General features: G+C 41.5%; 1 protein-coding gene across 1 annotated transcript in view; it reads right to left on the bottom strand.

Moving 5' to 3' along the window:
- Positions 1–1,920: 1,920 nt before the first annotated feature.
- LOC112228549 (delta-sarcoglycan) overlaps positions 1,921–25,238 on the bottom strand; it is a 100,901-nt gene continuing 77,583 nt past the window's right edge. Inside the window, exons 6-8 of the mRNA XM_024393958.2 lie at positions 13,947–14,019; positions 4,011–4,134; positions 1,921–2,134 (exon numbers count right to left, since the gene is read on the bottom strand). Of these exons, the coding sequence (XP_024249726.1) occupies positions 1,955–2,134; positions 4,011–4,134; positions 13,947–14,019 (377 nt within the window). The 3' untranslated portion in view covers positions 1,921–1,954. The remainder of the gene's footprint in view (positions 2,135–4,010; positions 4,135–13,946; positions 14,020–25,238) is intronic.

The raw sequence follows: 25,238 nt of genomic DNA, 5'->3' as shown, positions 1-25,238 counted from the left end.
TGCTGATGCCAGGCAAAGTGGACTTTAGGAAATCCTTTTGCTCTCTAATGAACTTGAACACAGACACTGTTCACTTCAGATCGCCTCAGAAGGATTGCAGTGTATGGGAGCTAAGCACAAGACAAGTACTCAATGAGTACCGTACAAGATGACTATGTCATAGTAGGGGCCACTCCGCTTTTTGGTTTGTGTGTCTGTAACTCTGAGCATCATTAAACAAGTAAAGCCAAATACACAGTCGATAGAAGACATTAAAAAAAACTCTTAGTAGAACAAATTCCACACGACACACGCAAGGAATGCAAAGACCTCACCCCCAACTGCCAAACAAAATGGGCAAGCGTTTCATTGTATTGTTGATCTCAGTGTGTGAGAAGTTTACACAAAATAAAGAAAAAGCAATATAACCTTTACCAACTGGCAAACATGGTATACTAAACATGCTAACCTGTAGAATATCAAGATATTTACTTATTCAATCTTTTTTTGTTGTTTGAAAAACACATGATATTATAAAAGCTTTAATTTAGAAAAAGAGCAGATTTTTCGTTTCATGAGGTTGTGCCCTTGACACACTCAGATGTGATTATGTGTATTTACAGATAAACGGTATAAAAAGTTGACGCTCTTGCTTATATTTCAAAAACAAAAACCATATGTTTACCAACATGTCGGCCCTGATCTTCTTGTCAAAGGCATTAAACCGCTGAAAAAAGACGACAGGAGAAGAAGAGAGAGAGGGTGTGGCTGCATGCAGTTGGGTGAGTCAGAGATATCTTTGCATTCCCATCCTCTACACACAAAAAGGATTGAACCAAAAGGAAAAACTAATGTTGACAAAAGAAAGTCTGTGTGATGTGCTTCTCCTTGCCACAAGTGCATTGATATAAGGCACAGGCACAGTTTCCCCTCTTTGAACAGAGTGGGTCACTCCCAGTACGAGGAATTGGTAGGGTGACCACCTGTGAAGACCATCACCATGCAATGTTTACTATTACTACTACTACTAATGTTCTGTTAGTGGTGTAGGTTTAAAATCTGTGCTGCTTTTGCCTTCTTCATGATTTAAACAAATCAACGTTGACATGAATTGACATGATATGAAAATTAAACCAAGCCTGACATGTTGACAGTCAAAATGATTCAGAAAAGAAAAAATCACTATTGTCACACTCTTCATATTTCAAAAGTTACAATATCTTTAGAACTGCTCAAATTTTTATCATTGAACAAAATAGCAATGAGCCTTCTATCACTACATGTGTGGTAGGTGGCATGAAGCAGAGAGATGGGGAAATGGCAGGATATTGCAGGGTTTCTAATGTGGGTGATCACCCTAGTGATTCTGGTACTGAAATTGTCTTCAGGACATTGAACAGAACATTGTCACTCAGAGTGTCTCTTTGTAAATCTCAGGAGGATCCCTCTCAGTTCCTGTCAAAGGCTGTTAGAAGGAACAGACCCCCTAAGTGTCAATGTATATGCATGATTGCGTGTGTTTCTGTGTATGTGTAGATACATTTTTCTATGTGTTGCGTTGCGTGCATTTGTCTATGTGTTTCACTGCATGTGTGTGTTTCAGTATACATGTGGATGTTTGTTTCAGTGTGTGTGTGTGTTTCGATATGTATGTATGTATGTATGTATGTATGTATGTATGTATGTATGTATGTATGTATGTATGTATGTATGTATGTATGTATGTATGTATGTATGTATGTATGTATGTATGTATGTATGTATGTATGTATGTATGTATGTATGTATGTATGTATGTATGTATGTATGTATGTATGTATGTATGTATGTATGTATGTATGTATGTATGTATGTATGTATGTATGTATGTATGTATGTATGTATGTATGTATGTATGTATGTATGTATGCATGCATGTATGTATGCGCGTGTGTGTGTGTGTGTGTTTCAGTGTTAGTGTGTGCATGTGTGTGTTCTAGAGGCAGACATTGTTGCTGATCTGGCAGGTGGAGCCTGTCCCGGCCTGTGATAGGAAGAGTTTCCCGTTGGGACAGACACACACCTCATAGACAGTCTGTCTGGTAGTGGTCCCCGAGGGAGAGGCCTTGCCCTCAGGCAGACGCAGCAGCCTGATCCTCCGCGCGTCCAGAGTGATCTAACCACAGGGAGACAATGGGTTAAATGAGGACAGAGTCATGTTATTTATTTATGTATAGATGTGGTAAAGAGGTCAATCGAACTAGATCAAAACACTGGAATTGCCATGGAAACACATGGGTGAAAGGGCTGTGGGGGAAAGATCCTGAGTCTCCTCATTGCCCCCAAACAAAATTACCCTACATTTAGGCTATTATTTATACGTGTATTTCACACTATGTTGAGTTAAAAAACCATGTCATCGTTACCAATCAACTGCATTACAGTTCAAAACTACTTTGACTACAACCACCGATTTCTGTATGTGAGCTATTATAACCATCTTATACAAACGGGATGTAGCATAGCCACGGGAAGTAGGGGTGCTTGAGGGTGCGGTAGCACCCCTGAAAAATTGAAAAAAAAAATCTTAATCAAAAGAATTGAATAATTGAAAAAAGGAGTGCACTGCGCCTCTACTAGTCCTGTATTAGCAGACCGATATAGCTGTGTCCCCCGCCCCACCCTTTCTAAACTTGTTGAATGTGCGCCAATCTGGTCAATTAAACATCCACGTTCCATTGACTCCTTTACCGCATATATAGTTGGATAGGTGGGTGAGTGAGTGAGAGAGAGAGAGTAGAGAGAGAGAACTGTGTGACTCTACCCATGTATAGCCTCCTCTACCTAACTTCAAGACAATCACAATCAGAGATGATAAATCACTCAAAGCACTGTGGACAATATACTGTAGATCTGTTTGTATTACCTGTTCTAGCACCTCTGCTGTTCTTCTCTGGGCTAAAGAGAAGTGGCTATCGGCAGACAAAGCCGTTCATGGCATTAACCTCTTAACGGCCACACACCCAACTCATCTCTGTACGCTGAATGATTTACTCCTTTATGATTTAAGATGGACAAATCCATACCCAGCGTTCAAGCTACCAATCAATTCCAGTAATAACTTCTCACTTTACTCCGGTATTATCATTTGAATTGGTACAGTACTTCTCTCTCGCCCAACTTTACCATTCCACCAAACCAGACAGTCGGTCTAAATCCCATCTCTCTAACCTCCTCTCCCCCTCGCCCTCCCGGGACTTTTAAGGGGTTGTATTTCCCTAGCCGGGAGAGGATCTGCTCTTAATATAAAAGGTAAAAGGAGTCATTTCCAGGCGCCTCAGGGAAGCATTCCTATCAAATGACCTGTAACACTTTTAAGTAGGGAGTCTCAGCTGACTTCTCCACACATCTGCTATTGAGATAATCTCTGCAGTGAGAGAGAGGCCGGGGGCCGGGTATCAGCAGGTCTCTAATAGGTAAACCTCACCACTAATTGCGGTTGGAAGTGCCAAGGGGCTCCTAGAGAGCGAGAGGTGTCTTGTGAAGTGTCTGTCCACGAGTCAGGCAGGTGACAAATGGACAGTTGGAAGGCAACTCAAATGGAGTGTGAGAGCAAGGGTGCAGTTACATGAGGAAGATGGCAAAGCACTAAATGTTTGATATAAGCCACATCAAGTCGATAAAATTGAGAGGGGCCTCTGTTCATGTGTTAAATCAAATAGTCCCATGATTCTGTTAAATTGTCTGGTAAAACTTTGGAAGAATAACCCAAGGGCAACGATCGAACAAGTGAAGTTTTACCCTCATCAACATTCACTTCAGATCATAACATCGACAGACAGATATACAGATGTAGAGTATACACAGTTTAAGAACTCTTAATGCAGCCTTCCTTCCTTTCTGACTTCCTTCCTTCATGAGATCAGTGATGAACTAATCTGACATAACTTGAAAATAAAAGCTATGGAGTGAAATCCTTTAGATCAATGACTACTTTAACGGAGGAGTAAGAAAATATGCAAAGATACAAGTTGAGAGAATGGGCCCCCTACCTCTCCGTCTTTGGACTCTAGGCGTAGGTCACTTCTACATGTGGCCTGGATGTCCCCTGCCTCTGCTAGGATCTGGATTCCTTTAGGGGCTTCCATGTACAGAGACCGAGTGGGAGACTCCAGGCTGGAAGAGAGAGAAGAGACAATTCCATCAATGAATGACTGAATACCCAGGAGAAATCAGAAAAACCATATCCATGGGGTAGAGATGATTTATTAGGGGTTCACAGCGAAGCTATTGTTATTAATAAGTCAAGCATAGATTGGTAATAGTTTTTCTAATTTGGCACACAGAAACTACAGGCCATGATTGACTTGGTCAAAAGGAATGGTACTGATTGGCCTATAGGTGCCTCAGTTATAAGCAGTCTCACTTAAACCCTCATATCCGCCTCCAAATAACACCAAATGTATGCCCATATGTATGTATGCCCATGGTAGATCTGTTAACTTAGATAGAGAAAAGCTAAGGGATTTGTTAAGCGATGGCTGAGTTATTGATCAATCAGAAAATCAGATTTTACGTGTCCATTTAAATACTTTGTAAATCCACTTCACAGTGGCCTATCACATTTTTATGTTTTAGGTTCATCAAAGACATTACCATGATGAACCATGTTAAATTTGTCATTGGCATACAGTATCAGGACATCTGTTTTTGGGAGATGCTGGGTTATCACATATCTGGTCGCGAAAATGTCCTTTTGTAGGATACCCGGAGGGCTTGTTCGACATTGCAGCTGACATTGCAGCCGACAGTGCAGGTGAATGTCAACTGACTGATCTACAAAGAACCTTGCATCATAAATAACTACTCATTATTATTTGTAGATCAGTCAGTAACAATTTACCCATGATATATTACGGTTTTGATCCTCTCGAACATGGCCATTAATATCCTTTGGTTGATTGGTTGAGACTTTTTGGGTGCATGACGTCACTCCGAGCTCTTACCAAAACACAAAACATGATGAATAGTTTATCTCGCCTCGGATCTGATAATACCCGCGCCCCAATAACATTGTAAAACTGCTCAGCTAGCTAGGGAAATGCTAATTCACAGAGTGTACAAAACATTAGGAACGCCTGCTCTTTCCATGACATAGACTGACCAGGTGAATCCAGGTGAAAGCTATGATCCCTTATATATGTCACCTGTTAAATCCACTTAAATCAGTGTAGATGAAGGGGAGGAGACAGGTTAAAGAAATACTCATAAGCCTTGAGACATGGATTGTGTATGTGTGCCATTTGGTGTGAATGGGCAAGACAAAAGATTTAAGTGCCTTTGAACGGGGTATGGTAATAAGTGTCAGGCGCACTGGTTTGAGTGTATCAAGAACTGCAACCATGCTCAACAGTTTCCTGTGTGTATCAATAATGGTCCACCACCCATAGGACATCCAGCCAACTTGACACAACTGTGGGAAGCATTGGAGTCAACATGGGCCAGCATCCCGGTGGAACGCTTTTGACACTTTGTGTGTTTCTAATATTTTTTAGACTCAGTGTATATATCCTTAGAAGCTGTGTGAATATAAAGTCACTGCAACCTTAGATGGCTGCACCAGACCAGTTGGTGGTACTATAGATGTTATTGGCACCCGCTAGAGGATGCTAGAGCAATGTGGAATTTTCCTCATGCAAATTAATATTAGATTTAAATCATGCAGACAAACAATGTGAAATATTGTGATTAGTATATCTGTATATTCACATATTGTTGCCCTATTATATAGTCTGAACATACTGAAAAGTGGATATTTTATTCAGTCAAATGAGAAACCGTAAGTCCTGCCGCTTGCACAGTCAGCATATTACAGCTGTGAGAGTGTATTGAATTATTCTGGAATGCTAATGTGGAGTGTACCAATGGAGATTTAAATCAACATGGTAATGCGTTCACTAATTACACATAAAGGAAGATAGTTCCTACATGATAGAGGGCTTGCTTCGTTATCCAACTGATCGTGTATCCTTTCTGTCATCCTGTCCACCCCGTTCATTGCTGCAGCAAGCGACTACAACACACATCAAGTGACTAAAACACATTAGAAGTGAAAGGTAAATTCAGTAAATTGAGATTTCCCAAAATGATTTATGCTTGCTGCCATATGTATCAGTGGTTCATACATAGGGCCTCCATTGTGTAAGAATATGCTATCCATGTCTATCTGTTGGGGGAGTGTTGTTATCACTCTGTCAGTGATAGGAGATATGAACCAGAGTGTGGAACGGAGACAGGGAGACACTAGACAATGATCTGGGATAAGAGGTTGTGGCTGTGACTGCAGTAGCAGAGCTTCCAGTTCATTTCCCTCTCTCTGTCTTCTCTGGCCACTGCCAGCCTCAGCCGCCGCCCAACAAAGGAAATTAAGTATCGATCACATGACCAACAAACAACAAGCAGAATTTATATTCAAATAACTAGCTGTCATCTTTATTAATATCAAATGGGTTTGCTTTGCCTTCACACAGACATTCAAATGTTGTAGTGGAGGATGAATTCTAGATGAAAGATCTTGAATCATATCAGATTTCCATTATGTATTGCTGTGATATTACTTGACTGTGTTTTAGAATTGTATTATGATATTATATATCATATTATTATATTCTAGTATATTACTGCCATTTCATTTGTTCATGTTTGGAAAATGAGGACATGAAAAGGCAACAAAGGGGCCTGGGTTATAACTATAATCACATAATGGCAACCGACAGAAACAACATCTCCACCCCGCTGATCCTCAACATTGGGACCCCACAAGGGTGCATTCTGAGCCCTCTCCTGTACACCCTGTTCACCCATGACTACGTGACCATGCACGCTTCCAACTCAATCCTCAAGTCTGCAGACGACACTACAGTGGTTGGCTTGATTACCAACAACGACAAGATGGCCTACAGGGAGGTAAGGGCCCTTGGAGTGTGGTGTCAGGAAAATAACCTCACACTCAATGTCAACAAAACAAAGGAGATGATCGTGGAATTCAGGAAACAGCAGAGGGAGCAACCCCATATCCACATCGACGGGACAGCAGTGGGGAAGGTGGAAAGTTTTAAGTTCCTCAGTGTACACATCACGGACAAACTGAAATGGTCCACATACTCAGACAGTGTGGTGAAGAAGGAGCAACAGCACCTCTTCAACCTCAGGAGGCTGAAGAAATTTGGCTCACCGAAACCACTCACAAACTTTTACAGATGCACAATCGAGAGCATCCTGTGGGGCTGTATCACAGCCTGGTATGGCAACTGCTCCGCCCACAATTGTAAGGCTCTCCAGAGGGTGGTGAGGTCTGCACAACGCATCACTGGGGGCAAGCTACCTGCCCTCCAGGACACCTACAGCACCCGATGTCACAGGAAGGCCAAAAAGATCATCAAAGACAACAACCACCCAAGCCACCGCCTGTTCACCCCATTGCTATCCAGAAGGCGAGGTCAGTACAGGTGCATCAAAGCTGGGACCGAGAGACTGAAAAACAGCTTCTATCTCAAGGCCATCAGACTGTTAAACAGCCATCACTAATATTGAGTGGCTACAGAGTCAAATCTCTAGCCACTTTAATAATTAATCATTGGGATGTAATAAATGTATCACTAGTCTCTTTAAACAATGCCACTTTATATGATGTTTACATACCCTACATTACTCAGCTCATATGTATATACTGTACTCTATACCATTTACTGCATCTTGCCTATGCCGCACGGCCATCGCTCATCCACATATTTATATGTACATATTCTTATTCATCCCTTTACACTTGTGTGTATATGGTAGTTGTGAAATTGTTAGATTACTTGTTATATATTACTGCACTGTTGGAACTAGAAGCACAAGCATTTCGCTACACTCGTATTAACATCTGATAACCATGTGTATGTGACCAATACGATTTGATTTGATTTGATTTGACGGGTGTGCAATGTTGTCCACACTGGGAAATCATCAAATGCTTATAATATTCAAGCAGTCTGAATCTAGACAGAAATTCAAAATAGGCTACATATCCAGCTAATTCAAAATAGGCGACATATCCAGCTAATTCAAAATAGGCTACATATCCAGAGTGGGGTATAGGACACTACAGCATGTATACTTATTTTATTATGTTTAAAATCAAGGAGATGGTCACTATCTCAGTATGCAATTGGAAATATTGACCAACCAGGGAGCGGGCATATGGACATAATGCTTTGGACATAATGTACACTCTTAGAGAGTAAACATAGTGCTAAGTGTGTCTGCTAAAACATAAATGAGCAGAATAACACTGTGATGATACACCATGTCCTCTCAGAGGTGATCAACACAACAGGACAAAACTTTATTTGGAGTTCGACATCAGTATAGGAGGATGAGAAACAGCTTACTATCTTCACTGTAAAGATGAAGGACAAAACATTGTCATCATGTCATGTGTTGTTGTCATGTTGTGATCAGAAAAGAGTCAAACAACAACTGTTCAATCATTGATTAGAATCACAATAAAGGAATTTTAAAAAGTATTTATTGGTTTGAAAATCCAAACAATCATTCCCATTAATCTTAGCCCAAAGTGCTCTTCCTCTTTGAAAAGCGTGTGAGCCTCAGCCTGGCTATCTATCTGTATTCAGGGTTGGGCTGTGTTGTGTGTCTGAGATGCTGCTGGAGGGAAAATAAACCGATTATAAGACATAACATTACAGCAACAGTATCCTTGGTGTCGACTCAGGATCACAGAGAGTCCCCCTCCCCCCGCTGATTATCACCCGTAAAACAGGAAGATAACGGGTCGTTTGCATACACCGAGAATATGAGATGCCACCAGTGACTCCCTTCCTTCCCCCTCTCTCTCTCTGTTCCCTCCCTTCCTCTGGTGGCATGCACCACCATCAACATCTCCAGCTGAGATCAAAGGTTAATGACTTTTCATGAGTCCTCGTTCATATCACCAGAGTTCAAATATGCCATTGTGTAAATGATATGGTTTTCCAATTGAAAGAAATTGCATGGGATTACAATGTAAATGTACGCCATATTTTTGCGGTGTGTTTTCCCTTTTGTGTCCTTCACAACGTCTCCTAATCATGGCTAATTATGATCTGATACATACAGTATTATCTGTATAGTGGTCAACTGTGAGAAATTAAATGAAATGTATCCTACTTTAACCGGACAAGTGATCATAGAGTTAATTGGTTGGATAACAGTAGAGTTTATTATCTCCAGTGATTAGTGTGATTGTGGCTTTCTGAAATAATTTTGTGACCTGAACATCGGCAACGGCACACTATGTTCGCCCAATTACTCTGACAAATATACACTTTGAAATGGGGGTCTGTTTGACATGTCTGGGTCTTATTGCAGTGTGGATGGAAGCACTAAACCTATTGCATTTCCACCAAGGCCTACTTCCTCACCCGAACTACAGACACAGAATTTGTTTTAATGATTACAAATCACCTCCAAAACTCAACTCAAAGGTATAACAGTTATGACAGATGTCATGACTGTCCACGAGAATCCAAATAGGTCAGATCAGGTTGGCAATGAATAACTTCAATCAGACCCCCTCTCACCCAGAGGGGGAAGGAAAGAACTAGTGGGGATTAACAACTCACGTCCTATTGTAAATGAACGGAGAAGATCCAGGCCTGTGCACTCAAAATTCGCAACAGACTTTTTCCCGCTGAAACTCTAACATGCTCAAAAGCGAACACTGGAACAATATTTCTAACGTAGAACGTGGGGAATGGTCAGAGGCGATCTATAGAACACTAATGTCATTATGTTTGTTATTTTGTGATGTCATTAAAAATGTAATAAAGGAAATACTGTAACTTTGAAACTTACTAGGGGTTGTGCATGTAATATGGAACATGATGAAAGTGTTTTTGTTAAGAGAAGGATGTGATTTGAGAAGTTATAAGAGATAATTTTTTCCCCATAACTTGGCACAGTGAGTAGTCACTGCCCTGGAGTGAGGTCAGGGAGTGTGCCAGCCTGCCGGAACCACCCTTTTTGGGCAAAATGTATAAATAATGGGCTAAGAAAAAAACAGAAGGAACCAGAAAATGTATGAAGCGGCTGCTACACGTTTAAAATGGTTTGAACTTTGAATCTCAACACGAGGTGGAGATGATAACATCACCTTCCGGACAATCACTGGTACGGCTGATTAGCTGTCCTAAGTAAATTATCATCAAAAGCAAATATAAGTAGGACCATCCTGTTACTCTCCTCAAACCATCGTATTACTCTACTCTCATCACCCCACTGGGGAGTCATTGATAAGGTTGGCAAGCCTTTCTTCAAAGAAGTATCTTAAAGAGCGAACGGAAGGAAAATTAACTCTGTAGTTCTGTTCAGCACTACACAACAAGTCACCGGATACCGAACAACTACAAAGAAGGACAACAGTAGAAGAGTTGTTGGAACTATTTTGGACAATCAGAGCCTTACAAGCGTGCCGCGAAATGGCCCATCACCCTTTCCAAGACTGCCCCATTCACCGAGAAATCTCCGGCGAACCCAGGCATTTCAAGTAAATACATTCATGATTTCTTGCTCAAAGAGGGCTACGGTTCGTGTGCAAAGTATATGGTTATTGCAGGTGAGAGTAGTTTCTGAATGTGGCAATGTCAAGTGTCTCTGTCCCTCTCTCTCCCTCTCCTCTCTTCTTTAACAAGAACCCATGTTGTTGTCATTCCGCTAGGGACCTGTTTTCAGCATATTACGTCTCCAGTCAATAACCGGTGCATAGTGTGTATGTTTATCCTGTGTTCTCATTTAATTAGCTAGTAAATAAATAATTAAACCAATTTGTGTGGTACTGAATCATAAGTAAGGCTCTGGTTAGATGCAAGGAGGTTACGACTGTTCAGAATGGTGATATGATACGAGGTTTTGAATAATAAGTTGACTGTTTATAAGTGTGATAGGTAAAGATCTTTTAGAGTTTGATTCGGGAGATGGTAACTCTTTAAAGAACTGCTCTCGTGGTGCCCCAGATCCTAATTAGTTAATTGTTATGTGATTCATTTAATCAGGTAACAATTAGACATATTTAGTTAATTCGAAAAATAACAGTCAATGTTAATGCCAAAGTCAAGTCACGACACGGTCGAATAATAAAGCCAGATAAAATAGTGGCTCCATTTTCAAAGGAAGCCTTTTATGGGTTTGTCAAATTCGCTCTTGAGAACACATTCCATGTTCAAGGAGTTATTGTGATGTTTTTTTGCTCTCAAGCTAGGCGTCATATTGTTTTGTCTTTATTTGTGTAGAGAACGGGTCAGGGCATCTGTCAAATATTCCTGTCCTCCTTTCTGCTGCCACAAGTGAGAAATGTATTCAATAGAAAGACATGTAATGTGGATGACACATGATCATCAACCGAAGAGATATGATGCTGGCTATTGTTCTAAGTAGGAGAATATGACTCTCAAAATAGAACATGATGGGATCCTGAATTGATGCCTGCCAAGGATTCCAACACATTATGGAAATATTATTTTACTCATGCTCCACTGTGCTCACCCCTCTTTCCAATGTAATTGGATAATTTGGGCCATATCTCATTTTCAATTGGCTACTTGTTACAAAAGAGCGCATAAATAGAAGAAAAAGCCCTAGCCTCCAACCAAAAATTACACTGGGAATGGTATGCTGAGCTCCGGAGCATCACTCAAAGTGATCTGTCCTTTTCCTAAAAATGCTGCCAAAAATCCGGTGTTTCTATGTCAAACAATTGTGTTATATTTCAGTCTTCTGTGATGTATATAACGTGTAATATTTCGATGCAAACTCAAAAAAGAAAAAAAAAATCTGACATGGTACAGGTGTCTTCTTTTTTGCAAGCCTATAACCATGTTTGTACGTTGTATATGTTTGTTTCAAAGTAGATTTTTTTAAGACTACCAAGAGTCACTGTCTGACCCAGATTTAGCCCACTGCAGTAAAAGGTTAAATGATCATGTCTAAAGCTCCGTAAATGATTGATGAGTCACGGTTCATTTACATGAAGAAGCTGTACAATTCTATCTAAGTACCACTGAATGGGCCTCCTCTGTTTTGAAAGTAAAGGATGATGCATGGGCTGCTACAGTAGCATGGTGATGCTATGAACTGCGTGTTCATACAGAGTGTTCATTTTGATTGATGGGTGTCAGAATGTTTGGTGTATGTGGAGGCAGGGATGGTAACCAGTGTCAACTGTCAACGAGGGTGGGCCCACTGTACCCTTCTCTCCTCTCACTCTGTTAGGGCCAGGGGGAGGGAGAGAGGTGCTGTGTCTGTGGCTTCACAAACATCATTTTATGGCAGGGGTGTCAAATACATTTTGCCCCGGGGGCTCCATTCGGTCTGCAACGAGTCCTCTATCTATTGTTTTGGGAATTTTTGATACTCCCTGACTGTCTAGTTTTCATTTCTGTGATTGTAAGTGAGCTGGACAGTCAACAAAACTGTATAAATGTAGGTCCATCATTTCTACACAGTTTAAATTTGGGTTTAGTCATTTTAAAGTATATTTACTTTGTTTCGCCCCCACCCAAACGATAATCTCAAAACGCACACGGGCCTTATTGGACCCCAAAACACTGGGCTATATGTTTGACACCCATGTTGTAGATTGGAAGGTGAAGAGTGTGCTTGTGTGTATCCGTCCATATATATTTTGGGTGGTTGTGTGGTGGTATAGTCACCTGTGTGTCGGTGGAGGCCAACGCTCCAAGTGGCACTAACTGCTCATTATCTCTCTCCCTACAAATCTGTCTTTCCTGCCATGTCTAATCCACCACTTGTCAGCCATCAGCCACTCTACTTCTATTTACCCCTCTCCCTCTCTCCCTTCTCTATGTCTCTTGCCTCTGACATTGGCATTGTACTTCATATGTTTGTTTTAGTTCATGAGAAGCTCCTTTAATTACATTCTGATGAGCATCCGGGCATTGATCTGGGTGGAGAGGGGGCTCATCCACTGCCAAAGATACAGCCATTGATCTGTACATGTCGGAGACCACACAACAACGCAGCCAAATGGTTCTTCATCAAAACGGAACTGGACGGGATGGAGTTGCTCGAGGAGTGTAAATTGCTTCACAGAGTCGAGTCTTTCCAAGCTACAGGGCATTGGAAGAAAGTCCAATCCTATAGGCCTGTTCCAAAGCTAATTTTTATATTTAATTATCCTTTATTTAACTAGGCAAGTCAGTTATGAACAAATTCTTATTTACAATGATGGCCTACCCCGGCCACACCCAAACCCGGACGAAGCTGGGCCAATTGTGCACCGCCCTATCGGAATCCCAAACACGGCCGGTTGTGATACAGCCTGGAATCGAACAAGGGTCTGTAGTGATGCCTCTAGCCCTGAGATGCAGTGTCTTAGACTGCTGCACCACTCAGGAGTCCCCAAAAGTAATATTACACTGTATTATTTGCTACAAGGGTAAAATGTATCTATCTACCTGTGAGTGGAGCCTATCTGCTGTTTCTAAACTATTAAAAACGATACTGTGATTTAGTTGACTACAAAAAAGGTATGTTTATACTGTATGCTAGCATATAGGTGGGGACTCACATATCATTCTCTACCCCATTAAGAAGGAAAACTGAACCAAAAGGAAGATGTTGATGCTGTGCCTTAGCACAAGCAAATAACCTTAGTCTGATGACAGGACACACCTGCAGTATAGGCCCTGTCAGCAGAACATCTACAGGAATCTTTAAAACACCACTTATCTGGCTGGAATATATAGTAATGGTTGTCAGAGGCAGTATGCATAGGGTTAGTGAATCATTTAAAAGGAAATAATCCAATCACACCATCCCTCACCACACACCAAGGTTTACACCGTCCCCAAACCCGGCCGTGTGTGTGTTTGTGTGCATGTATATTATGTGTGTGCATCAGGGTGGATTCAAAGAGAAACGTATCTTACCGTAGCTCTTTGAAGGGCTCGGCCCTGACGTGTGGCGTCTCCACAGAGTTGGTGAATACGGCTCCCTCGGCACCTGTAATCACAGAACTACAACATTAGCCAGGAGACCTCCTCTCTCTGCCAGCCGTCGGCCCGTCGCTCAATACCACACTGTGATGCCAAATCAATGGACATAATCTCTAAAGCTACAGATCTATATGGGCCGCCATGGCCGCCACATCCCACAAGGTCTCACCTATGCCACAGAGTTAATTTAGGCTCTGAGCTACTGTAGTCCCACCCTATGCTATTGAATAACCTTTACATTGGGGTGCTGCTAGTGGATCGATGGCCTCACTAAATGTGTTTCAAAGCACTTTGTGGCACGGCAGGGACTCCAAAACACCTCTAAAAGTTTAGCCTCTAAAAGTTATCCTATTCAAAAACGAATAAGGGGAGTATTTTCAATAACAGCGACAGGGTGATGGTTGGGTACCTGAATACTTGAGAATATTTACAGGGACGTTATTCCTTTAAGGATTTTCTTGAATTACAGCTCTCAGTTTTTTGATCGGAAAGCAGCAAGGGAAAATATGCAAACAGAAGTACTCCCTCAGCTATGTGGGACATTCGGAAAGTATTCAAACACCTTGAATTTTTCCAGATTTTGTTATGTTACAGCCTGTTCTAAAATTGATTAAGTTACACTCATCAATAGACACACAATTACAAAGTGAAAACAGGTTTTTAGAAATGTTTGAAAATGTATAAGAACAATTATTTTGAATATCGTATTTACATAAGTATTCAGACCCTTTGTTATGAGAATCGAAATTGAGCTCAGGTGTATCTTGTTTTCATTGATCATCCTTGAAATGTTTCAACCTGTGGTAAATTAAATTGATTGGACATGATTTGAAATGGCACAGAGCTGTCCATATAAGGTCTCACGGTTGAGAGTGCATGTCAGAGCAAAAACCAGGCCATGAGGTCGAAGGAATTGGAGAAGGGAAGGGTCTAGGGAAGGGTACCAAAACATTTCTGCAGCATTGAAGGTCCAAAAGAACACAGTGACCTCCATCATTCTTAAATGAAAGAAGATTGGAACCACAAAGACTCTTCCTAGAGCTGGCCCCCTGGCCAAACTGAGCAATCTGGGGAGAAGGGCCTTGGTCAGGGAGGTGGCCAAAAGCCCAACAGTCACTCTTACAGGGCTCCAGAGTTCCTCTGTTGAGATAGGAGAAGCTTCCAGAAGGACAACCATCTCTGCAGCACTCCACCAATCAGGCCTTTATGGTAGAGTATCCAGATGGAAGCCACTCTTCAGAAATGGGCACATGACAGACTGCTTTGAGTTTTCCAAAAGGCAACTAATAGACACAGACCATGAGAAACAAGATCCTCTGGTCTGAAGAAACCAAGATTGAACCCTTTGGTGTGAATGCCAAGTGTCACGTCTGGAGGAAACCTGGCACCATCCCTGCGGTGAAGCATGGTGGGGATGTTTTTCAGTAGCAGGGAATGGGAGACTAGTCAGGATCGAGGGAAAGATGAACAGAACAAACTACAGAGAGATACTTCATGAAAACCTGCTCCAGAGCGCTCAGGAACTCAGACTCTGGCAAAGTTTCACCTTCCAGCAGGACAACGACCCTGTGCACAAAGCAAAGACAACGCAGGAGTGGCTTCGGGACAAGTCTCTCAATGTCCTTCGGTGGCCCAGCCAGAGCCCGGACTTGAATCCGATCGAACATCTCTAGAGACACCTGAAAATAGCTGTGCAGGGATGCTCCCCATCCAACCTGATAGAGCTTGAGAGGATCTGCAGAGAAGAATGGGAAAAAGTCCCCAAATACACGTGTGCCACGCTTGTAGTGTTATACCCAAGAAGACTCGAGGCTGTAATCACTGCCAAAGTTTCTTCAACAAAGTAAAGGGTCTGAATACTGAATACTTATTATGGGGCATTGTGTGTAGATTGATGAGGGGAAAAAAGAGATACATTTTTAGAACAAGGCTTTAACGTAACACAATGTGGAAAAAGTCAAGGGAATTATTTTCCAAATGCACTGTAGATAACTTGCTGGTCTATTCCAGGTGGAAGTGCTTCTGTTCTCCTGATGTAAATGTAATGGCAACAGCACAGCAGCATTTGTCTTCCTGTATGTATCCCAAAGGCCTCTTGGGCATATGTACAGTAGGCTTGGCAGGGGGTTTGTTTTACTCTGACAGCTCTGCTGCTAGGAGTCACACCTCTTCAGCAGAGATGAAGGGAATGGCTATAAGACTGTGTAACTGGACTTCTAGGCTGTAAAATGACTCAGAAAGTTTCTTCAAGCTATGTTTTTTTGTTTTTGCATTTTCTGTTTGTCTGGCTTCCCCTTTTAGGGGGTTTAGGTCAGGGTTCTTATTCACCACTCAGTGACACATCTTATTTGTCAAAAAGGTAATAATATAAACATTATTTGATAAAATGTTTTTGTAAGGAAGCAAACACTGAAACAGCGGACAGGTGTTGCAGGTAATGCAATGAGAGTTGCATGAAACAGATGAATATGAAAAGTATTATTAATGAAGTCCATATGGAGATAACGCAGGCCACATGGAATACAGTATAAATTGTAATTGAATATTATCAGATGAACTTTGTTTGAACTCCCACAGGGATGAGGGTCCATTAAGAGACACTAAACAGGAGACAGTACTCCATCGGACCATTCATGTGATGTTTTTATTGTCTTGTAAACTAGATAAGTGCAGTGAAATGTGTTGTTTTCTGGGTCAGTCATAGTAGTACGACACCCCTGGAGCAAATTAGGGTTAAGGGCTTTACTCAAGGACACATCAACAGACTTTCACCTTATCAGCTCAGGTATTTGAACCAGTGACCTTTCAGTTACTGGCCCAATGCTCTAAGCACTAGGCTACCTGCAGCCAGTGGTGTAATTTATTTAAGTGAAAATACTTGAAAGTACTACTTAAGTAGATTTTAGGGGTATCTATACTTTACTTTACTACTTATATTTAAGACAACTTTTACTTTTACTTCACTACATTCCTAAAGAGAATTATGTACTTTTTACTCCACACATTTTCCCTTACACCCAAAAGTACTCGTTACATTTTGAATTCTTAGCAGGACAGAAAAAATGCCTAATTAACACAATTATCAAGAAAACATCCCTGGTCTTCCCTACTACCCCTGATCTGGCAGACTCACTAAACACATGCTTCGTTTGTGAATGATGTCTGAGTGTTGGAGCATGCCCCTGGCTATACGTTGTGACGGCCCTGAATTTTTCTGAACCGTCTCAGTGCTTCTCATTCGAATAGGGCGCTTTCCCTTTAATTCCCAATTAAATAGCCAGCATCAGCTGCGCAAAAGTGGGGTTGTGATGGGTTCAACCCTAAGTTTCTAACCCGAGAAGTTTCTCTATTCCGTTTGTTTTGTAGCCTAATAGGGTTTACCCAGGATTGGATCCACTCTTTGCGTCCGTGGACTACACGTATCTGTTCTTCGTGGCCTTTCTCTGCTGGAGATCTGTTGGGCGGATTGGATTGTCTGATTTACTACAACCTTTTTGTATACAGTATTTCATTTGTTTTGATGTGATGTATACTGTGATGATTTATGTAGTTAGTTGTAGTTGAGGACTTAGTAAGAGTTGATACGCTTTATAGCTGTGTGGTAAAATAATTGTTATATTGATTGTATGATAATACTGAGTTTACGCTACACTGAAGGAACGGACAAACATTGCGTGACAAAAGTCACTTGAGTTCCCTGAACTCCTTTACCGGGCTGGACTCTTTTTAGGTCCGAGGTACAGGACATTTCTGGAGGAACCAGAATGTGATGTTATTATATATGTGTGTGTAATCATTGATGTTGCTAATACAACCCGCGCAAAAGAATATAGTTGTTTTTGAAGTTCTTTCCAATGTTTTAAGGGTTTATGGAAAGTTTATTTCCATCCTGACTTTTACATAAGTCCTTTGTATTGGTGTAGACTTGACGGACCAGATGGGACTCATTCCCTCCCAAACCAAAAGGAGAAACCAATGTTTTATCTGGTAGGCACAACCTACCTGGCACCCCTATAAACAATAACCTCAAGTCAAAACCGTTACAACGTAAATAAGAAAATGATGCCGTCTGGTTTGCTTAATTTAAAGAACTTGAAATTATACTTTTAAAATCAAATCAAAATGTAATGGTTACATACACATGGTTAGCAGATGTTAATGCAAGTGTTTTGCGAAGTGCTTGTGCTTCTAGTTCCGACCATGCAGTCATATCAAACAAGTAATCTAACAATTTCACAACAACTACCTTTATACACAAGTGTAAAGGAATGAATAAGAATATGTACATATATGGATGAGCGATGGCCGAACGACATAGGCAAGATGAAGTAGATGGTATAGAGTACAGTATATACATATGAGATTAGTAATGTAGGGTTTGTAAACATTATATAAAGTGGTATTGTTTAAAGTGACTAGTGATACATCTATTACATCCAATTTTTAATTATTAAAAAACGTAGTCAACAGGCAGTGGCTCGGGTGGTTGTTGTCTTTGATCTTTTTGGCCTTCCTGTGACATCAGGTGCTGTAGGTGTCCTGGAGGGCAGGTAGTTTGACCCCGGTGATGCGTTGTGCAGACCTCACTACCCTCTGGAGAGCCTTACTATTGTGGGCGGAGCAGTTGCCGTACCAGGCTATAAAGGTTTGTGAGTGTTTTTGGTGACAAGCCAAATTTCTTCAGCCTCCTGAGGTTGAAGAGGCGCTGTTGCGCCTTCTTCACCACGCTGTCTGTGTGGATGGACCATTTCAGTTTGTCCGTGAATTTTAAACTTTCCACCTTCTCCACTACTGTCCTGTCGATGTGGATAGGGGAGTGCTCCCTCTGCTAATTCCTGAAGTCCACGATCATCTCCTTTGTTTTGTTGAAGTTGAGTGTGATGTTATTTTCCTGACACCACACTCCGAGGGCCCTCACCTTCTCCCTGTAGGCCGTCTTGTCGTTGTTGGTAATCAAGCCTACCACTGTAGTGTCATCTGCAAACTTGATGATTAAGTTTGAGGCGTGCATGGTCATGCAGTCATGGGTGAACAGGGAGTACTGGAGAGGGCTGAGAACGCACCCTTGTGGGGCACCAGTGTTGAGGATCAGCGGGGTGGAGATGTTGCTTCCTAGGGTCTCAAGCTTAATTACGAGTTTGAAGGGTTCTATGGTGTTAAATGCTGATCGATGAACAGCATTTTTACATAGGTATTCCTCTTGTCCAGATGGGTTAGGGCAATGTGCAGTGTGATTGCGAATGCGTCGTCTGTGGACCTATTGGGGCCGTAAGCAAATTGGAGTGGGTCTAGGGTGTCAGGTAGGGTGGAGGTGATATGATCCTTGACTAGTCTCTCAAAGCACTTCATGATGACGGAAGTCAGCCTGACCAGAATACCGCTCTGTCTGCCTCTTCTGCAGCGACGTTGTTTTGGGTCGCCTACTGGGATCTGATCCATTGTCCTGGGTGGTGCTCCAAACAGAGGATCCGCTTTTGGAAAGTCGTATTACTTGCCATAATGTTGGTAAGTTGACGTTGCTCTTATAGCCAATAGTTCTTCCCGGCTGTATGTATAATAACACTTAACATTTCCTGGGGTAACTGTAAGAAATAATACATGAAAAAACTAAATTCTGCATAGATTTCTAAGAATGCAAAGCTTTTGATACCTAAGTATATTTTAGCAATTACATGTACTTTTGATGCTTACAGTATGTACATTTAAAAAAAAAAAACTTTTAGACTGTTACTCAAGTATTTTACAGGGTGACTTTTACTTGAGTAATTTTCTATTAAGGTATCTTTACTTTTACTCAAGTATGACAATTGGGTACTTTTCCACCAATGCTTGCAACCCATATGCATCAACTGTCTCTAGTGGCAGTTATACACTGTAGGCTGTTGTATATGTACATGTATTTACCAACAGACTACTGAGACTATGACAGATAAGAGACATATCCCAATCCCCAAACCCCAAAAGCCTGTCACAAGTCACCCAACGACACAGACCCGAAAAAAAACCATACATATTTCTACACTGTAACAAGGAGCTCTTGGTATAAATAACCAGGCCTCACAGTCAAGACATTACCTTTTGCTCAGATGGTATGGAAAAGAGTCATGATGCAGCTTTTATGAGGATTTTTATTTTATTTTTTATTAAACTAGGCAAGTCAGTTATTAAGAACAAATTATTATTTACAATGACGGCCTAGGAACAGTGGGTTAACTGCCTTATACAGGGGCAGAATGACAGATTTTTACCTGGTCAGCTCGGGGACTCGATTTCGTAACCTTTTGGTTACTGGCCCAACTCTCTAACCACTAGGCTATCTGCCGATTATCATAGTATGCAGAGAAAGATGGCCAGTATAGAGTGCCAGCTTAATGGTCAAAATGAACAATTTGGACTGTTTTTATTTTAACAATGCTGAAAGAGAACTCAGCCCCCTGCCTGAAAGAGAAGACCATTCAAACTTGCCACCCATATCCATGATAAGCAATAGAGGCTGTCCATATGTAATGTCAGTTTTCCCAGAGTACATGGGTGTGTGATGAGCTGTCAAAACAGCAGTATTTCAGAATACCAGAGTGTCAAAGCAACATTTTGAAATATCATTATTTGAGGAGCCTCTTTTGCCATAAACTCACACAAACTCACACATAAGTACCGTCTCTTCAAGCTCGTTTCGTTATGTGAATTCATACAGTCTGAGGGACATAACCCAGAATGGTTTGGCTTAATGCATAACACAGCATTAAGGTGAAGAGTAAAAACCCAGAAAATCTGTTCTAAATTACCAGTGCAGTATATCAGAGAACACGACATCAGTTCCTCATTCTGTCACTGCAGAGCCCAGTCAGTCTTCTCTCAAACACTGCTACCACCCCGCTAGCCACAGTCCATAGACAAGTTGATAGATGCTAATTAGAGCCCATTAGAGAGAAAGTAATAAAGTTACTCAGTGTTGACAGACTGCAGCTGTAGTCAGATCTAGACCAGGAAACAGAAAAAACAACCATTCATTGTGTAGAGACTTATTGTACCATCTAAACCGCTGTGAAATATACACTGCTCAAAAAAATAAAGGGAACACTTAAACAACACAATGTAACTCCAAGTCAATCACACTTCTGTGAAATAAAACTGTCCACTTAGGAAGCAACACTGATTGACTAAATTTCACATACTGTTGTGCAAATGGAATAGACAACAGGTGGAAATTATGGGCATTTAGCAAGACACCCCCAATAAAGGAGTGGTTCTGCAGGTGGGGACCACAGACCACTTCTCAGTTCCTATGCTTCCTGGCTGATGTTTTGGTAGGAGGAGCAGTAGGAGCACTGCCAGAGCCCTGCAAAATGACCTCCAGCAGGCCACAAATGTGCATGTGTCTGCTCAAACGGTCAGAAACAGACTCCATGAGGGTGGTATGGGGGCCTGACGTCCACAGGTGGGGGTTGTGCTTACAGCCCAACACCGTGCAGGACGTTTGGCATTTGCCAGAGAACACCAAGATTGGCAAATTTGGCACTGGCGCCCTGTGCTCTTCACAGATAAAAGCAGGTTCACACTGAGCACATGTGACAGACGTGACATTCTAGAGACGCCGTGGAGAACGTTCTGCTGCCTGCAACATCCTCCAGCATGACCAGTTTGGCGGTGGGTCAGTCATGGTGTGGGGTGGCATTTCTTTAGGGGGCCGCACAGCCCTCCATGTGCTCGCCAGAGGTAGCCTGACTGCCATTAGGCACCGAGATGAGATCCTCAGACCCCTTGTGAGACCATTTGCTGGTGCGGTTGGCCCTGGGTTCCTCCTAATGCAAGACAATGCTAGACCTCATGTGGCTGGAGTGTGTCAGCAGTTCCTGCAAGAGGAAGGCATTGATGCTATGGAGTGGCCCGCCCGTTCCCCAGACCTGAATCCAATTGAGCACATCTGGGACATCATGTCTCGCTCCATCCACCAACGCCACATTGCACCACAGACTGTCCAGGAGTAGGCGGATGTTTTAGTCCAGGTCTGGGAGGAGATCCCTCAGGAGACCATCCTCCACCTCATCAGGAGCATGCCCAGGCGTTATAGGGAGGTCATACAGGCACGTGGAGGCCACACACACTACTGAGCCTCATTTTGACTTGTTTTAAGGACATTACATCAAAGTTGGATCAGCCTGTAGTGTGGTTTTCCACTTTAATTTTTAGTGTGACTCCAAATCCAGACCTCCATGGGTTGATAAATTTGATTTCCATTGATCATTTTTGTGATTTTGTTGTCAGCACATTCAACTATGTAAAGAAAAAAGTATTTAATAAGAATATTTCATTCATTCAGATCTAGGATGTGTTATTTTAGTGTTCCCTTTATTTTTTTGAGCAGTGTATTATCGATTATATATTTTTAAAACAACCTGAGGACTGATTATAAAAAACGTTTGACATGTTTCTGTGGACATTACGGATACTATTTGGAATTTTTGTCTGCGATGTCTTAACCGCTCGAGCCTGTGGATTTCTGAACATAACGCGCCAAACAAATGAAGGGATTTTGGATATAAAAATTATCTTTATGGAACAAAAGGAACATTTTATTGTGTAACTGGGAGTCTCGTGAGTGCAAACATCCGAAGATCATCAAAGATAAGCGATTTAATCTCTTGCTTTTCTGACTTTCGTGACCAATCTACTTGGCTGCTAGTGTTTGTAATATTTTGTCTACTGAGAGAGATGTTCTTACATAAACGCTTGTTATGCTTTTGCTGAAAAGCTGTATTGAAATCTGACACGCCAGGTGGATTAACAACAAGCTAAACTGTGTTTTTCTATATTGCACTTGTGATTTCATGAAAATTAAATATTTTTTGTAATTTAATTTGAATTTGGCGCACTGCAATTCAGCGGGTGTTGATGAAAATGATCCCGCTAAAGGGATGGGTGCGTCAAAGAGTTAACACTTTTTGGTTACTACATGATTCCATATCTGTTATGTGATAGTGTTGATGTCGTCACTATTATTCTACAATGTAGAAAATAATAAAAAATAAAAAAGAACCCTTGAATTATTAGGTGTTTCCAAACTTTTGGCTGTTACTGTATATCTGGATCAACAACATCACCTCTCACTGGGAGGCCTGGTCCACACCGACTGTGCTATATAACCTATTTAGAAACAAGCCTCTGTCTTTGTCGTCCTTTGCCCATACACTCTTCTTCATCACCTCCCTCCATCCCACCACCAGTTGCTATAGTAGCTATTAAGTGAATGTTTATGAGGCCTCCAAACACTAGTGCTATATCCTGCTGCATGCTTCATAAAGCGCTGATTGATCAGCAGGAGACTAGCGGACCAGGGGGGTTGGAGGAGACGTAATGGAAGCACATTGACAAAATCATTTCAGGGGGGACAATAAAACAAAATGGCTTCATCGATATTTCACTCAATCTGTTTATGGATGTTTATGGCCAGTGCATTACAGGATGTCACCGGGAGAGTCGGCCAAGTCCGGTTCCCAATGGAGAGTTTAGTGAGAGAGCAAGTGTGTGCCTGTTTGTGCAAACATTTGTGCGCATGTGTGTGCCTATGTATGAAAGTCGGCTAAAGTTCACAAGGTGATGTGTCAATGAAAATGAGAAGATATTGATCAAGTGGTTCCCATAGGCAGGCTATTGATTCAAGGCCATGCATACTACAACTAAGCTCTGATTGTACTGCAGTTGTTAAGAAAGGAGGGAAAATAACAGTTACCGTTCGATCATAGGCAGTACTGTCTCCTATGTTGAACACCATTCTGTTACCAGATATAAATATATCTATCTATATCTAGGTATATACAGTGCCTTGCGAAAGTATTCGGCCCCCTTGAACTTTGCGACCTTTTGCCACATTTCAGGCTTCAAACATAAAGATATAAAACTGTATTTTTTTGTGAAGAATCAACAACAAGTGGGACACAATCATGAAGTGGAAAGACATTTATTGGATATTTCAAACTTTTTTAACAAATCAAAAACTGAAAAAAAAAAATCCAGAAAATCACATTGTATGATTTTTAAGTAATTAATTAGCATTTTATTGCATGACATAAGTATTTGATCACCTACCAACCAGTAAGAATTCCGGCGCAATTATTAGAAAATGGAAGAAGTTCAAGATGACGGTCAATCACCCTCGGTCTGGGGCTCCATGCAAGATCTCACCTCGAAGGGCATCAATGATCATGAGGAAGGTGAGGGATCAGCCCAGAACTACACGGCAGGACCTTGTCAATGACCTGAAGAGAGCTGGGACCACAATCTCAAAGAAAACCATTAGTAACACACTACGCCGTCATGGATAAAAATCCTGCAGCGCACGCAAGGTCTCCCTGCTCAAGCCAGCGCATGTCCAGGCCCGTCTGAAGTTTGACCATCTGACCATCTGGATGATCCAGAGGAGGAATGGGAGAAGGTCATGTGGTCTGATGAGATAAAAATAGAGCTTTTTGGTCTAAACTCCACTCGCCGTGTTTGGAGGAAGAAGAAGGATGACAACCCCAAGAACACCATGGCTGGGTCTTCCAGCATGACAACGACCCGAAACACACAGCCAGGGCAAGTAAGGAGTGGCTCCGTAAGAAGCATCTCAAGGTCCTGGAGTGCTCTAGCCAGTCTGCAGACCTGAACCCAATAGAAAATCTTTGGAGGGAGCTGAAAGTCCGTATTGCCCAGCGACAGCTCCGAAACCTGAAGGATCTGTAGAAGGTCTGTATGGATGAGTGGAACAAAATCCCTGCTGCATTGTGTGCAAACCTGGTCAAGAACTACAGGAAACGTATGATCTTTGTAATTGCAAATAAAGGTTTCTGTACCAAATATTAAGTTCTGCTTTTCTGATGTATCAAATACTTATGTCATACAGTAAAATGCAAATTAATTACTCCCCACTGTATATCTAGATATGGGAAATATTAAACGTTCAGTATTACAGCGCCCATATTAGGACTGCATCACGTTATCTTGCTCTCTAAATAAGGGTGTGAAAGTGAAAAGACACAGTGAGGTATGCCTTAAATCTGCAATATGAAACTCTATGTAAATTCACATAGAAATGTGCGTTATAGATCTCTCATTCTCATTGAAAGCAAGTTTAAGAAGCAATAGATCTGTTTTTATATGTGCTGTTTTTATGCTTCCTTTTTCTTAAGTTTAGTTTTTGCATCTTTTACTTTCAGTTTTGTACACCAACTTCAAACAGATGAAAAT

The sequence above is a fragment of the Oncorhynchus tshawytscha genome, linkage group LG30 (genome assembly GCF_018296145.1).
Source record: "Oncorhynchus tshawytscha isolate Ot180627B linkage group LG30, Otsh_v2.0, whole genome shotgun sequence".
In the NCBI taxonomy this organism is placed as follows: Eukaryota; Metazoa; Chordata; class Actinopteri; order Salmoniformes; family Salmonidae; genus Oncorhynchus; species Oncorhynchus tshawytscha.
This window is presented reverse-complemented; position numbering and strand designations above follow the sequence as displayed.